This window comes from Abramis brama (genome assembly GCF_963993115.1).
Source record: "Abramis brama genome assembly, chromosome: 8".
Classification (NCBI taxonomy): domain Eukaryota; kingdom Metazoa; phylum Chordata; class Actinopteri; order Cypriniformes; family Leuciscidae; genus Abramis; species Abramis brama.
The window spans coordinates 18,328,530-18,343,703 of NC_139970.1; the positions used below are offsets into that span (position 1 = coordinate 18,328,530).

General features: G+C 36.9%; 1 protein-coding gene across 1 annotated transcript in view; it reads right to left on the minus strand.

Moving 5' to 3' along the window:
• Positions 1–15,174, minus strand: part of col4a2 (collagen, type IV, alpha 2) — a 119,489-nt gene that overhangs the window by 8,380 nt on the left and 95,935 nt on the right. Inside the window, exons 24-40 of the mRNA XM_084122643.1 lie at positions 13,613–13,719; positions 13,248–13,431; positions 11,523–11,561; positions 11,036–11,110; positions 10,819–10,917; positions 10,480–10,701; positions 7,088–7,249; positions 6,459–6,629; positions 6,151–6,294; positions 5,534–5,665; positions 3,861–4,042; positions 3,662–3,725; positions 3,506–3,580; positions 1,167–1,274; positions 973–1,080; positions 607–678; positions 232–357 (exon numbers count right to left, since the gene is read on the minus strand). Coding sequence (XP_083978769.1) covers positions 232–357; positions 607–678; positions 973–1,080; positions 1,167–1,274; positions 3,506–3,580; positions 3,662–3,725; positions 3,861–4,042; positions 5,534–5,665; positions 6,151–6,294; positions 6,459–6,629; positions 7,088–7,249; positions 10,480–10,701; positions 10,819–10,917; positions 11,036–11,110; positions 11,523–11,561; positions 13,248–13,431; positions 13,613–13,719 — 2,070 coding nt within the window. The remainder of the gene's footprint in view (positions 1–231; positions 358–606; positions 679–972; positions 1,081–1,166; positions 1,275–3,505; positions 3,581–3,661; positions 3,726–3,860; positions 4,043–5,533; positions 5,666–6,150; positions 6,295–6,458; positions 6,630–7,087; positions 7,250–10,479; positions 10,702–10,818; positions 10,918–11,035; positions 11,111–11,522; positions 11,562–13,247; positions 13,432–13,612; positions 13,720–15,174) is intronic.

Below are 15,174 nucleotides of genomic sequence, written 5' to 3' on the forward strand. Positions count from 1 at the left end.
ACTGCTTGGTTTGTTGACTAAAAGTTCAGCGGTCTAACATAGTGCTCGTCAATGCCAAAATGATTGTGATGGCCAATCAGATAAAAGAAGGCGGGGCTTACGTTCACAGAAGACGAGAGCGAATTCCAACACGATGCTTTAGTTTTAACAGTGAAATAGTGCTAAAGCCCCGCATTTCCAAGGACCATTGAACTGCCCCTGATTCAGATTATGATATGCATTTTAAGCTACCTAGATCTCCAGTGAAACCCTTGAGGCCCAGATCTCCAGGGATGCCAGCCTCAGTGCTGGGGATACCGCTCTCTCCTTTATCTCCTTTCGCTCCTGCGTCACCTGGAGGACCCCAGTTGTCATTGCCTTGCAGGGAACAAAATACACCAAAGATATCATTAATTCTGCATAAAAACAATGTGGCTTTATATAAGGTAATATACATGAAAATCTAAATAATAATAATAATAATTTATAATTATACTAATTAATAATAATGATAATAATGATAACATTGCTAAACTGTAAATCATGTTACATAATTAATATATTTTAGTTAATATAAGATTTATAATGTTATAATTTCTAAGATAACAAATACATCTGAAGAGGTACCTGGAACACCCTGGATACCCTTTTGACCTTTCAGGCCATCCAACCCAAAAATGCCTTTAAGACCAGGAAATCCTAGAGGAAAAATTAGCCAGGAAATGTTTGAGCATATATATAAATATATAGTGGTAGAAATGACAGAGATTATTAATAAATAATGTCAGATACTATAAATAATGTGATAATGATGATCATGGAAGTGCAGGCCTCAAATACCTGAACGAGTGGTCATTATATAGCGTTGCTATTGACAACAGTCATTATAACCTATCTCTGAATGTTACGAACGACCAATTAGAATCAAGCATTCCAGAAAGCATAAGCAAATATGTTTTTGTTTCATTAAATTTGACAATTAGAGCCACAAACCTTTTTGTCCTGGTTGGCCTTGAAATCCACTGGTTCCTTTCTGCCCTGGCTCTCCTGGCCAGCCCTTATGACCTTGGTTTCCTGGGAAACCCTGTTGGCCATCAAAGCCTGATGAAAAAGTGGATCCAGTTAAAAACTATTTTCAAAAACAACGAAATTGCTTAATCAAAGAAAAATGATCAAAACTCTTATACCTGGTGGTCCAGATTTTCCTGGTTCACCCGGCTGGCCTTTCATCCCTTCAATGCCATCAAAACCAGGACTTCCTCTATCTCCAGGTTGACCTACGAGTCCCTTCTCACCTAGGATATGTAAATTAAAAACTCATTTAAGAAATGGTTCACAGGGACCAGGGGCACCCGCAGAATTTTATCTCAGGGTACGCACAGAAGTACCCCACCCGTCCGCAAATAGCTATTAAATAAATGATTGCTTTGACACCATATTTGTTGCGTTCTATTGTGTCTTGGTGTTAACAATCTAATATTGCACAAATCGACAGTCTCTTTCCATACACTTAGAAGAGCTGATGCAAGTAACAGCACACTTTTGTGCTTATGTAGATATGCTTCGTAATTTTTTATTTTTTATTTTTTACATTACTCAAGTAATGATACTTGATACTCACTGATACTGATACTCACTTGATACTTAATGATACTCACTGAGCGGCACCTACTGTTTTCTTTCCGGTCACGTGAATGCTTCACCTGCATGTTGGCTTGTTTGAACCCAAGCAAGTTCAAGTCCATGTCCATTTACTAACATTTTTTAATATACTGTATAAGTCTTTAGCCTACATTACACTATCATATATCCTGCCATATAAACAGTATAAAACAATGCAGCAGCGCACTGCGAAACAATTTCTGTTTTCTGTAAGTTTTACCTGCCAAAAGATGGCACTGTTTTTGACTCTTGATGCTTTGAATCTTCCCGACAGAATCAGATAAAAGCTTCAAAGATTTAAGAGGCTTCGTTTTTCCATCCCTACTATTAAGTTTTAGGCCTTTTTGCAAATGTTTCAATCAAGTTTAGCTGTTTTAGAGAGCATTTACTCATTCTGAGCCTGGTTTTAAACATTAACTATCTGTGATGTCATTTTTCGTGTGTAAACTAAACTAGCCAATCAGATTTTCATTCATCCCCCACGCATGCACGCACATACACACATTTGACTTTACAACACACAAATGCAAACCTTTATTTATTCTCAATCTCTTTTGTTTCTCAATGTCATGAGTGTTATACATCATGTTAATAATCATTAAAAAAATATGTAAAAAATAAAAATTATTTAAGGGGGCATTAATTAACCCCTCTCAAGGTAAGCACAGAGCATAAAGCCATACAGCTGCAGGCGCCACTGACAGGGACAGTAAAATATCATAATAATATCATAATATTCATCATAACTGTCACGCCTATTCAGGTGTATTTGTTCCTAGTTTCATTTTCAATCGACTTTTAATTTGTTTTCATCAGTCACATGTGTTCTTTGTCTTCGTTTCCCGTCACTTATGTGTTTCTATGGACACCCCGATAGCACACTAAAAACCTTAGAGACGTCTATTTCGATGTCTGCATTTACATCTGCAAGATGTATTTTTTAGAGTGTTTGCTCATCTGCAATACGTCTCTGAGACGTTTCCTGTCATACTCTTAGATTTTGGTGTATTTGGCCGAGCAGTGGTTTGGGTGGCTCGCCAATGTATTAGATTTCTCCAATACATAAAATAAGTAAGCTTGACCAGAGTTCTTGTGGGGAGAAGAATTTATTGAAGGTTTGTAGTGTAGCAGTCCTTCAGCAGCGATGTTAGCATGTCGCCCTTCAACAATCTTGACCCAAAGTTCTGTCTGTGTGACTGAACTTTATACATGAAGACAAAAGGGCTACAAACAAAGGAAAACTGTTAAGACCTCCCACAGGAGATCAATCTAACTTGCTAATCCACTCTGAGCAATGCTGATTCTTTTTATTCATTCACACCAATCAGTTTCTATGGGCCATACATCTGAATGGGCCATTCATCTGTATGGGCCATTTGGCACACACCTTTGCAGACACAGACAAAGTGGATTGCATCTGATACACAGTCATAATGTAAATGAATCTGATGACTGAAAATACAAAATCTTTCAATACGATATATAGACATTTAGAAGATGCCTATATTTAGAATGCATGTAAAACTGCTCTTTCTAAGATGTTTCTCAGATGTTTTCCAGATCTCCAGATCTCTAGCAGACATCTTACAGACGTACCTGCGCTATAATCATCATCACAGCTGCTCATCATTCAGTTCATCACCATCCTGTATTTAAGTTCCTCCCTGTGCACCCTCAGTTGTCAGATGATGTTTGTTTTTGTGTTTGCTTTGTTGCACGCACACACTGTTACACCATATGTCTGTACCTGAGTTTATTCTATTATTAAAAGACTTTTCGTACTGGAACCTTTTCTTTTCATCTTCTTCTTCATCCTGTGACAATAATATTGTTTGATGCACTATAGAATATGGAAATTCCTAACCTGAAGTTCCAGGCAGCCCATTTTCACCTCTCAGTCCTGTTGATCCTGGAAGACTCATGGTAGGACCCACCTCACCTTAAATAAAGGAATCTTACGTAAACCTTTTTGGCATACATCAAGCATACATGGACACTTCATAGGTTTATTTAGGAGCACCTTTTATTCCTTTAATTCCAGAATCTCCGGGCTGTCCATAGGCACCAGGTGAGCCTTTGTCGCCCTGCAATATAAGCCACAATGACTAAAAGCACAACACCCAAAACATTCTAACAGGACCCCACAAGGAGATTATGTGCAATGTTTTAAATCATAAATAGTTTTAGGAGTCAGAGAGAGATGGGGCTCATTATCCTACCCTAGGTCCAGGCATTCCAGGGAAACCTTCAATTCCAGACTGTCCTGTAGGCCCTGGCATTCCCTTAGGCCCTGAATGACCTTTTTCTCCGGGAACACCTTTAGTACCTTTTGCATCACTGGGCTCACCTGGATGTCCATCTTCCCCATCGCTTCCTGGATAACCCGGAACACCTTTTGTACCTATAGCCAAAGGAAATTTGAAAGAAAAGCTCTAATTATCTATCTGAAAGGGATCTTTTTGTTTTATTCACATCAGCAAAAACCGAAAAAATAAGTCGAAAAACCGAAAAAATAACTTTTCAAAAGAAGGGTTTGAAAAGGGAGAAGTCCACATTTCACCCTACTGCCGCATGAAAAGGAGATTGTTTATCATCTTTTTTTCATCTGAAAGTAAACGTTTATACAAGTAAAATGAACATTTTGTTTGAAAACATTTCAGAGTAATATTGATGTTGAAAAAGAATATGCAGATTTCATAAATTTGGACTGTTTTGAGCAGTCATGAGTTATAAGTTCAAAGGAATTTAATAATTAGTAATTAGTAATTCTCATATTATATGTTCTTATAAATTTCACATGATATATTCAAAAACACTTCTTCTATAAATATTGATAAAATAGATATTATTCCGTATCACACATTTTTTTGCTGTAGTTCTTGTAACATTTTACATTTCAAAGAATTTCTTCATATTTTAATTAATAAAAGGGGGTAAATATAGTAATAGCATGGTGAAAACCAAATAGACCCGGAAATGCAACAGGTGTATCCAGTTTTTTTCAATGCATTAAAAGGGTTAATATTGTAATGTACTTGTGCATGTAAACGTGGTCAGTGTATGCAGAAATAAGGCTTCTTTTAAATACACGGAAAATATGAGACATTTCGACATTTAGAGCTCTCATAGCTTCTGAAATACATATGAACAGGTTTGAAATTAATAAACGCCAACCTGCCAAATGCGGGTAAATATCAACTGTGACGGGTAACGCTGTCAAATCACTAGCCAATTTGGTGTGTTACTATATTTACTCACTTACTCGTGTAAGACAAATCTGTGCAGATTTGGAGCAAATACTCAACTCGTGAGTCATCATGATATATTAAATACAGCGCGTATTACACTGAATCTGCGCATATCTGGCTTACTTTAACATGCACGTCACTACGTAACGCAACAAATAACGGCGAGCGCTTCATTTGCATTGAAGCAATAGCGAAGATTAAAAAGCATTTGGTTAACAGAAAAGACATTGTTATTTTCCAACATCCTACATTTTTTTGATTTTCTTTGTACTGTATTGATCTGTCTGTCCCCCTAAAATGCATTTTTGGTGAAAAGGATGAGGATAAAAGAGGAAGGGATGAGATGGCTGGATGACAGGATTTTGTTTGAATAAGAAATGAATGCATGAAATCCAAATTTTATATATATATATATATATATATATATATATATATATATATAAAGCTGTGATTTAGTTAATCTGGTTTATTTATTTCTTTTTTTATTATTATTATTTTTGGCTAGTAGATGTTCTGAATGGCCGTTAACAAAAAAATTTTGTAGCCAAATTGGCCGGTGAGTGAAAAAGTCAATTCCAAACCCTGCATATGCAGTATGCTACTCTTTGTGTCCTTGAGTAGAAAATAAATATGATTGTAGTCACCTCTGGGACCAGTGAAGCCAGGTTCTCCCATTTTTCCATGGTCACCTTTTATTCCCTTCATGTCCGCTTTCATTGTTGGTAGAATTTGAATGATTGCCTTTTCACCTGGAGGTCCCATCAGCCCTCTGTCACCTTTAGAAAAAACATATACACCACATGCTCAAGACATTATGCATATTTCATTTTCACAATAATCTTAAATAGTCCACCAAGAATACAATATATAGACGACAATGACACATACGTCATTAAAAAAGATGTTATGTAATAAGAAATGAATGCAAAAGTTCCTCCACAGTCCAAATACAGGTTGCAAATCATTTTAGTCTAACCTTTGGTTTGAGCAGCACATTTAAGCACAGATTGTTTAATCAGTCTGTTATTTTGAAAAGAGGCTGTTGTTGACAGATGGAGCAGTTCAAAATTATTTTAAAAACACTGAAAAGACCAGCCAAGAAATGGCCATGAAAAACGGAATTATGGAATTATTACATTTATAAGGGAAACTTGTAAGTGGGAAAAATAAAAATAAATAATAAATCAAATATATGACCATGGTAGAATGTATATTACGTATTGTGCATGTACATGCATACAGAATCATGCTCTTGATTCACCTTTTTCTCCTGGATGGCCAGGAAGTCCTTTTGGACCTTGTTGTCCTTGAAAGCCTATTTGTCCTTTCTTTCCTGAAGGTCCTTTCAAACCTGGCTCACCTAGCTTTCCAGGAAAACCTGTCATGCCCTGACCACCTTTGGGACCTTTGTTGTTTATGAAAAAATAATAATGCAATATTAAATTAATGCCATTTTGGGTTTAAGCACCATCACTGATCAAACTATTTATATCTGCTTATTGCAAACTATACATATTTAAATCTGCCAATTCTAAGTAACATTAAATCAAGAACAAAAAGACAAATGACCTCTTAACCCTGGATGACCATCATATCCAATGGGCCCTGGTTGTCCTGGATCTCCTGGGGCCCCAATATTTCCTGGTACCCCAACATTTCCAGGGTCTCCAATGGCACCCTTTACTCCACTGGGTCCATAAGGGCCTGGGTCTCCCTGGTCTCCCCTTACTCCACTTGGACCTAAAGAGACATAGTATATTTAAGCATTGTTAGGAGAAAGGATTTGCTTCATTCCACGAAAATCAAATCTAATGTATAATATACACTACAAGTCAATTGGTTTGGACATACTTGACTAAATGTATGTTTCTGATCCTAAAGACCATTTGATTAAGAATCTAAAGAGATAAAGACCAAGAGTTGGAGCAGAGAATAAAGGAAAATCAATCAGTCAATAAGAGTCCAGTACACTGGCCATTGAATTCCCAGTCTGTTTCCATGTACAGTATTGCTGAATGATTACTAGATAAACACGCTTGCTTAACTGACCCTAACATAACAAGTCCCCTGTTATTGAAGGTATTTGGTAGTTCTGGGTTAATTCTCTACTTTTCTTTTCCGGTATGAGGACAACAAAAAAAGATACCTTCTGAATTTTCTGATGTTTTTCCCATCAATTTAATTACCAATTTAATTACCTGGTTCTCCGGTTTTTCCTGATGGTCCAGGAGGTCCTTTGTAACCGGGCTGCCCAGGAAAGCCAAATGTTCCTTGCGGTCCAGGTTTTCCTATCTCTCCTTGAAAACCTGGAGGACCACCTTCACCCTTGAGGCCGATCATACCTGGCATCCCCTCCATACCTGTGTGACATTGCATCCTTTAGTGAGTGTCAATAACAACAGAACTGATCTACCTTAATCATAGACAGACTTTCACTTTTGAGCTTCTGAGGGTTGGAGACAGAGAAGTTTTAGAAGTGGCATAAAATATGCTTTTTACAAATGCAAGAGGTGGCATAAATGTTTTTACATACGATCACAATCACAGAAAAGTAAAATGTGTGCCGATAATAAATGAAATCATGACTTAAATTCAACATTTTTCTATCCACAAAATAATACATTAATCAAATAATAATAAGAATAGAAATAAATCATACATTTCATACATAGATACCATGTTTTATTGACACACTAAAACATTTTAAGACTATTTGGGTTTGGCACATGACTTTAATATGCAGCCCTAGGAAGAAACTAGAAAAGGAAAGTTTGTTTGCCTGAAAGTTTAAAACGCTTTTAAAGGCACAATATGTAACTTTTTTGCTTTAAAAATAGCAAAAATCACTATATCTATGTTATATATATTTTTTTGGTTGTGTACTTACATTATCCCGACTGTTTCCAACAACTTTCAAACCAGGAGAAATTTGTAATTTAATTTGAAGACACGTCCCGTTTCTTTATTTCCGTTTTGTCGCCGTCAATGGCGTCATATCCGCGTTGTCCCTGGTTTCCGCTTGTACTGCCATAGCAACCAGAGCTATGAACCAGAGCCGTCTGATAGTAACCAAACTGACGCGGACAACTGTGTAGTTTGCAATGTCTATTTGCACGCTGTTGTTGTTTCGTTCAAACATTATGGACCATGGCAAGCAGACTTTGGATAAAAAAGGAGAACTAAAACGAGAATCAATATCAGCGCGGTGTTTTCGAGATGCTTAGAGCTCCCATTGACAGTATATAAACGAGAGCTCCACGTCCGAGACTTCGACTGCTTCTACATGTACTTTATTAAACAGGTGAGCACATTTACATAAAACTAATCAATGTTATATAGTTCAACAATGATAAAATGTTAGAATATGATCTGTATGTTATTCTAATGTTGATCTAGTTTACTGCTAGTCTCATACAGACAAACTAACACATACATTTCAACACATTCAAATGCAGTTTAGTGTGATAGTGTAATGTTAGACAGCGCTGCGTTACCTCACAAGTTTAATTTGTCTAATAAACTGACCTGTGAGTAGTAATTCTGCGTGTAGTTCGGTAGAATGAAATGTCCATATTCCTTTTATATCCGCGGGACTCGCGTCGAGTGTGGAGCTGATAGCTGTCTCTCAGCAATCCCGAACTGCTTCATATCACAGTCATGATAAAAGCATCGATGTATTCAGTCATCCATAAACATTATTAGATCGGTCGGCTTGACGTTGACGACAAGATCCATAATTCTTAGCAAATGTTGCGTCATCAAACTACGCCTTTGTTATTGTAAAGAGGTTAGCGACCCCTAGTGGCGAAAAATTCCATACTGTACGTTTAAAAGAGTCAAAAGTCAAAAGACTATAAACCATCAGCATATGTCAATCATTATGGGTTTGACAGACACCTGGTTTTAAGATATGTTTTCATTGATCCAAACACAAGTGGATTACTTTAAATACAGGTGTAAATGGGGTCTAAAACGTTTTGAGCTTGTCCACATTTGACCACTTCCAGAGGTAGTCGAAAACGCAAAACAAATGTTTCCAACTTTCGCATGTTAATACCATATGTCGCAATGCTGTGTCAATAATACATGGATTATGATCAAAATCGCTGTTAATATTCACATCCTTTCCATTCGCTTCCTTTTGCCCTCGCTTGTAAGCATAATGGCTTCATTCATTAAATTTTTTCCGTTGCAGTCTGTGCTCCTGCGACAGTGATGTAGAGTGTGACAAAAACAGAAGGAAAGGTCTACTCTTGATGAAATCTGAACAAAAAATGCTCACAGGTACGGTGGCCGAGAGAGCTCAACGCGCTGCAAAACTGAAGAAAACACATGCAAATAGAAAAACACCTGCAAATTAAGAAAACATCTTCATCTGTTTCACAACACATGTGCTCCAAATACTCACAACACAACCAAATACAGAAACGCGCTGCAAAAGTTCACAACACAACCAAATACAGAAGCACGCTGCAAATAGAACAGAACACAATGGAAATGTTTCCGGGGAACCCAATAAGTGACGGACCCGGCTAGGACGTGCTTACAGCTGTCTACTTTTATTATTATTAATTTTTTTTTGCAAAACATACAGAGATGACACGTTTATGACATACAACTTTGTATACAATATACAAAATGTATTTACAATATGTTCAATGGCATAAGAATACTAAAAAGAACAATGAGCTGAAGACTAAAATAAATAAATAAATAAAAAAAGATAGAGAAAAAGAACATGAGGGAAAGACATCAGTTACATTGTACACATTTTGTCATGTTATGTTAAAATAAGTTTCATAAGAAATGTTAGAATGCAGCTAGGGTCCAAATATGAGACGGCAAGTTTTAAAGTTGAGACACTCACACACAGATATAACGAATATTTTAAAAACTTTGTTGTATAAAATGTATATTTATTTGCAACAGTTATGTTAACAGCAATAATACTATATTTCTGGTAAGAACAGCTATTCAGCTGATGGACACGCACTGCGTTGTCATGGGAACATCCCAGGTGAAAATAATGAGGAAATTACGTTGTCTTTCGTTGCTCCCTTCATCAACATAATGGCACACAAGTGCCCCGCTCCCTCCAAAGTGCCCAATTCAAGGGCTCTGCCGTCTGCCCTTTTAAGAGAGTAGGGCATAGGTAAAGCTCACGAGCAATAAGCACGTCCCAGCCGTCCGTCCGTCACTTATTGGGTTCCCCGGAAACATTTCCGTTGTGTTCTGTCCTATTTGCAGCGCGTTTCTGTATTTGTTTGTGTTGTGAACTTTTGCAGCGCGTTTCTGTATTTGGTTGTGTTGTGAGTATTTGGAGCACACATGTGTTGTGAAACTGATGAAGATGTTTTCTTAATTTGCGGGTGTTTTTTCTTAATTTGCGGGTGTTTTTTCTATTTGCATGTGTTTTCTTCAGTTGCAGCGCGTTGAGCTCTCTCGACCACCGTACACAGGAGATGCATTTAAAACGCATGTTAAAAATACCAGGTGTAAACGGTAATGCATCTAGGCTGACCACCTGTGATCGGTTCACTGAAAACTCATATCAGGTGTAAAAAGGGCCATAGACACATGAAGTTCTCACCTGGGTATCCTTTTTGGCCTGGGTCTCCTGGAAAGCCAGTTTCACCCCTCTGTCCTGGCAGTCCTGGTTCTCCAGGAGCTCCAGTAGATGCTCCTAAAACTTCACCATGTTCACCCTTTTCCCCTGAAGCACCATCCAAACCTGGTACACCAGAGATGCCTGGAGCTCCTTTCACACCTTTGGTGCCAGAATATCCTAAATTGCCCCGAGGTCCAACAAAACCTATGTGGTCAAAATCAAATGATCAGAGCTAAAAAGGCCTAATAGACAGACAGGGGTTAAAATATACAGAAGGATTAAATAAAATGTACAATAACACACAGGCCACCCAATGCTCACCCCTTGGCCCAGGTGGGCCTCCTCTTCCTGGTTCACCTCGCTCTCCTTTAGCCCCGGGTCCTCCAGAAAGACCTGGCATGCCTTTGGCACCTGGTACTCCTAAAACACACATTTATGGGCAGGCATAACGTAACTAGAGAGAAAATTATAATAATAATTGTTTTTTTTTGTTTTGTTTTTTTATTGTGGAAAATATTACAATAATACATCCAATTACCAGGAAATCCTTCCAACCCTGGGAGTCCAGGCTGCCCGGGCTCTCCAGGTGGCCCGGGATCTCCAATACACTCCACTGTAACAAGATTAACATGTCAAACTATATATATATATATATATATATATATATATATATATATATATATATATAAACTATAAAAATAAACACAGTTGGTTATTGGTGATCATAGATGGTGGATTGACTGTAATGTGGTGAAGCACCAAAGGCCCGTTCATGCCAAGGATTACATATCACTGGAATAACTTTTAGAACAGTTTCCAGCTGATGAATGATAAAAACATTGACAGCAAATCAGAATTCACCTGTCTTTAAAAAATTTGAGTGTTTAAAGTGGCAGAGGACAACTGCAGTGCTAGCTTATAATAAACACAATGTTATTATCCATTGGTGTGGACAACAACAGTTAACGTCATAGTTATCTTTACAGTTATCTTTAAAGATCTTGTTGTAGATTTGATCCAGCTACCTTCGATATTCCATTGATCTTCTCTTGAGCTACAGTCTCCTGTAAGACACATGTAAAATGGACATGAATACAACAAAGACTAAGAAGAAGAGTATAACATTCTGTGGATTTGCTAAACTCACTAGAAAAAAAAGAAAAATACTCAATACAAAAAGCAAAACACAGAAATTACAATTTTCTAGTGGTCTTAGAGAATTTTCACACCTGGCTCATATATATATTTACTTTCTAATAACTTTCATTAATATCTGCTAACTCTTTATTGTGATGGTCCTCCAACAGACATTTTACTGACTATAAGTAACTTTGCAACTACATGTCAACTTAATCTAACCCTAATGAGAGTTAGTAGACATGTAGGTGCAACGTTACTTATAGTCAACAGAATGTGTTAAAAGGGACCATCAAAATGAAATGTTCATTCTTATATTGTTCAATTTGCATCACTCATAGCTACCAAACAGCTTTTTGCATTTGTACTTTTGTAAAACTAAAATAAAAAGTGCACTAGGTTATAAATGAACTGAAGTTTAATGACATTTGCAAGCATTTTAATGCACATTAAATAATGATCTGTTAAGCAGACAGTCTACTAATAATCTAATAAGAGTTAGTTGACATGTAGTTGCATAGTTGCTTATAGTCAGCAGAATGTTCAAAAGGGACTGTTAAAATAAAGTGTTACCAGTATAACTGGGACTAATATATTAGGTGTCGTTAACTACTATGTACTTATGTAAAATAAATAAATAAACAAAACAAACAAACAAAAAAAATTGTCAGGCACAATAGTTATTGTATTCATGTTCTATTGCAAAACACTTTTGCTGCTATTAAGGTGTGATATGGGTAATGTTAGGGACAGGTTTGGTGGTATGGGTAGGTTTAAGGGTTGGTCAAGTGGTCAACAGTGTACAGGGGTCAATAGCTTGTTAATGTTTAAATAAACGTATTAAAGATTACATAATGATTAACAGTTCAGTATTAAATAAAAAAATCTAACAAATCTCATTAAACTTCGATTCATATATTATCTAATGCATTTTTTTTACATTCACAAATGTTGTGAAAAAATAGTTTAATTAGTCATTTTAAGCACATCACACACTATTCATATTAACATATTATTCAGTAACTCATCATAACCACGGTTCTGTCAAGACCACTATCATCAAAGATGACTGACAATTAGCATATTTAGCATTAGGTCTCATAGCTATTTGAATATATATTAACTAATAATCTGTTAAGCATTATATAATGTATGTTAATGATTTATCAGTTAAGCTTTCATTATCATATTCATTGAAAGTTTAATGACATTTGTGAGCATTTCAATTTACATTAAATAATGATCTCTTAATCATTATGTAATGTTTAATAACATAACATAAGTTCATTAGTTAACATTAACAAGCACATTATCTCATATTTCTAGAGTTGGTAAAGAGTTACCAAAATATTAAAAAGGCAACATTTATATTTTTTGTTTAGTTTAACTAAAACTAAATAAACAAAAACGAATCAATAAAATTAATAAACACTGTTTACAATTTAATAAAAATGACAGTAACAAACAACAAAATGAGCAATTCTATAAAATGACAAAAATTAAAGTGAAAACAGAAAAATTCAAAAACAAAGAAAAACAAAGAAATTCAAAATATGAACAAAAACTATAATAATACTGTTTATTGATGATACACAAATAACACTGATACGCACCTGGAGGACCACGAAAACCTTTTAATCCATCAAAACCAATTTGTCCGTTATCTCCAGGAAGGCCCTTTACACCTTTAGTTGCTCCAAGAACTTGGCCAGGTTGTCCTGTTGGGCCTTTTGGACCTGGAAGACCTGGAGCACCTGGGTATCCCTTCTCTCCAGGCTCACCTACAGGACCCTCTCCCTGAAGGAAAACAAGCATACAGATACATCTAAATTACATACTTTGGTTAAGACTGGCATCAGAGTTAAAACTTTTCTTGATCAATATCACAGAATTCACTACACAATGCACAGTGCACATCAATACAGCCATTGTCTTCTCATTAGTGTTGATTTGAAGTGTTTTGAAATGCAAGACTCACAGGAGATCCTCTAAAACCTGGTTCACCATCTTTTCCACTATGTCCAGGCCTTCCCTGCACTCCTGGGAAACCAATAGCACCTGGGTCCCCTGGGTCACCAGGTAATCCTGCATTTCACAAGTGCAGAATATTAAAATTTGCACATCGTTGCTTTCAGGTGAAAACCAAACCGCTACTTTTCAGATTTTTTTTTATTTTATTTTTTGAATAATTAAACACTGTGTTGTCAAAGTTGATATTGTGGCTTTATATATGATCAGACACTTTCATGTGTCATTGTGTTATTAAAGCAACACCATGGAATTTTTCAACCTTCATAATATATTTCCAAGACCCTTGTGATGGTACATCGACTTACAATAGGTTGAATGACACGTCTGCCATAGCCTGATGGGGTCTGTATCGCTTTTACTGGCACTACGGAACTTCGGGGTTCGGGTAGTAACCCGAGCACAAAAAAGAACTACAAAATTTGACTGCTTTACGGCATACCTCACTTTCCCCACCACCCCCCATTTCCTCAAATTCGGACGTGAGAGCCCAACTAGTGTTTGTTTGCCGACTGGTATAGCTTGTGTATGTTGTTGTCATGGCCGAAGCAGCAATAAAACCGAAGGCGGCAAAGGTTTTGTCGGAGGAGACTAGGAAGAGAAAAAGGGAGAGTGACAAAATCAAAGGCCGGACGAGGATCAATATTGGTCCAGTGTCGCTCGCTGGCGTGAGCTAAAGGAGGAGGAGGGGTGCCCAGACCAATGCTGACTTGGCCGTCATGCTGTTGGACTAGTAAGTATATTGCTTGCATACTATCTCTAGTTTTTCGAATTTGTTGTCTGCCTGGCTATGTTACGGAAGCTATCTGGTCCTCCATTTATCTTCATGAATCTGTGAATTCAGTGTCTTGCCTCAGGCTATAATGCAAATCGATTTTTCAACTTTGCAGATTCATCTAAGGTAGCTTGATATTATAATATTAACAATATATGGCTATTACCTACCACACAAACATTGAATTGAATTAGCATATCCATTCTGTAAAACAGTAGCCAATAGGCTACTATAATGACGCTGGCTTGTAAACGTGAGCTACGCGATCTTTTGGCGTTTAAAAAAAATAAAACCCATGAAATTATATTCATATGACATGCTGAAATATATGCCACTGTACCTGGGATGAAGACATTTCACACGCAATGCAGGCAGTCTGCCCAAGACGTTAGAACTCCTTCTGCAGAGTCCGGGGGTATCGGCTTGTCAACAAATGAACGTGTATCCCCTGGTATAACCATGACAGATTTTACGACAGTAGTAGAAGACAATACTGTTTCCCAACTGTAGGGGGACCCCGAGAGCAAAACTTACATGGTGTTGCTTTAACATTTTACCAAAAGCAAGCTCAAATAGAGTTACAAGGTTATTGACCAGCATATGTCAGATATATGTGTTTTGTCAATCATTAGACCGGCTGCATCTAAGGCACTAACATGCAGTGCATCATATTAGGCTCTCTTTCAAGGGAATATAGACGTCACACCATGGTGTTGACGCAATGGAAATGCCTGTGA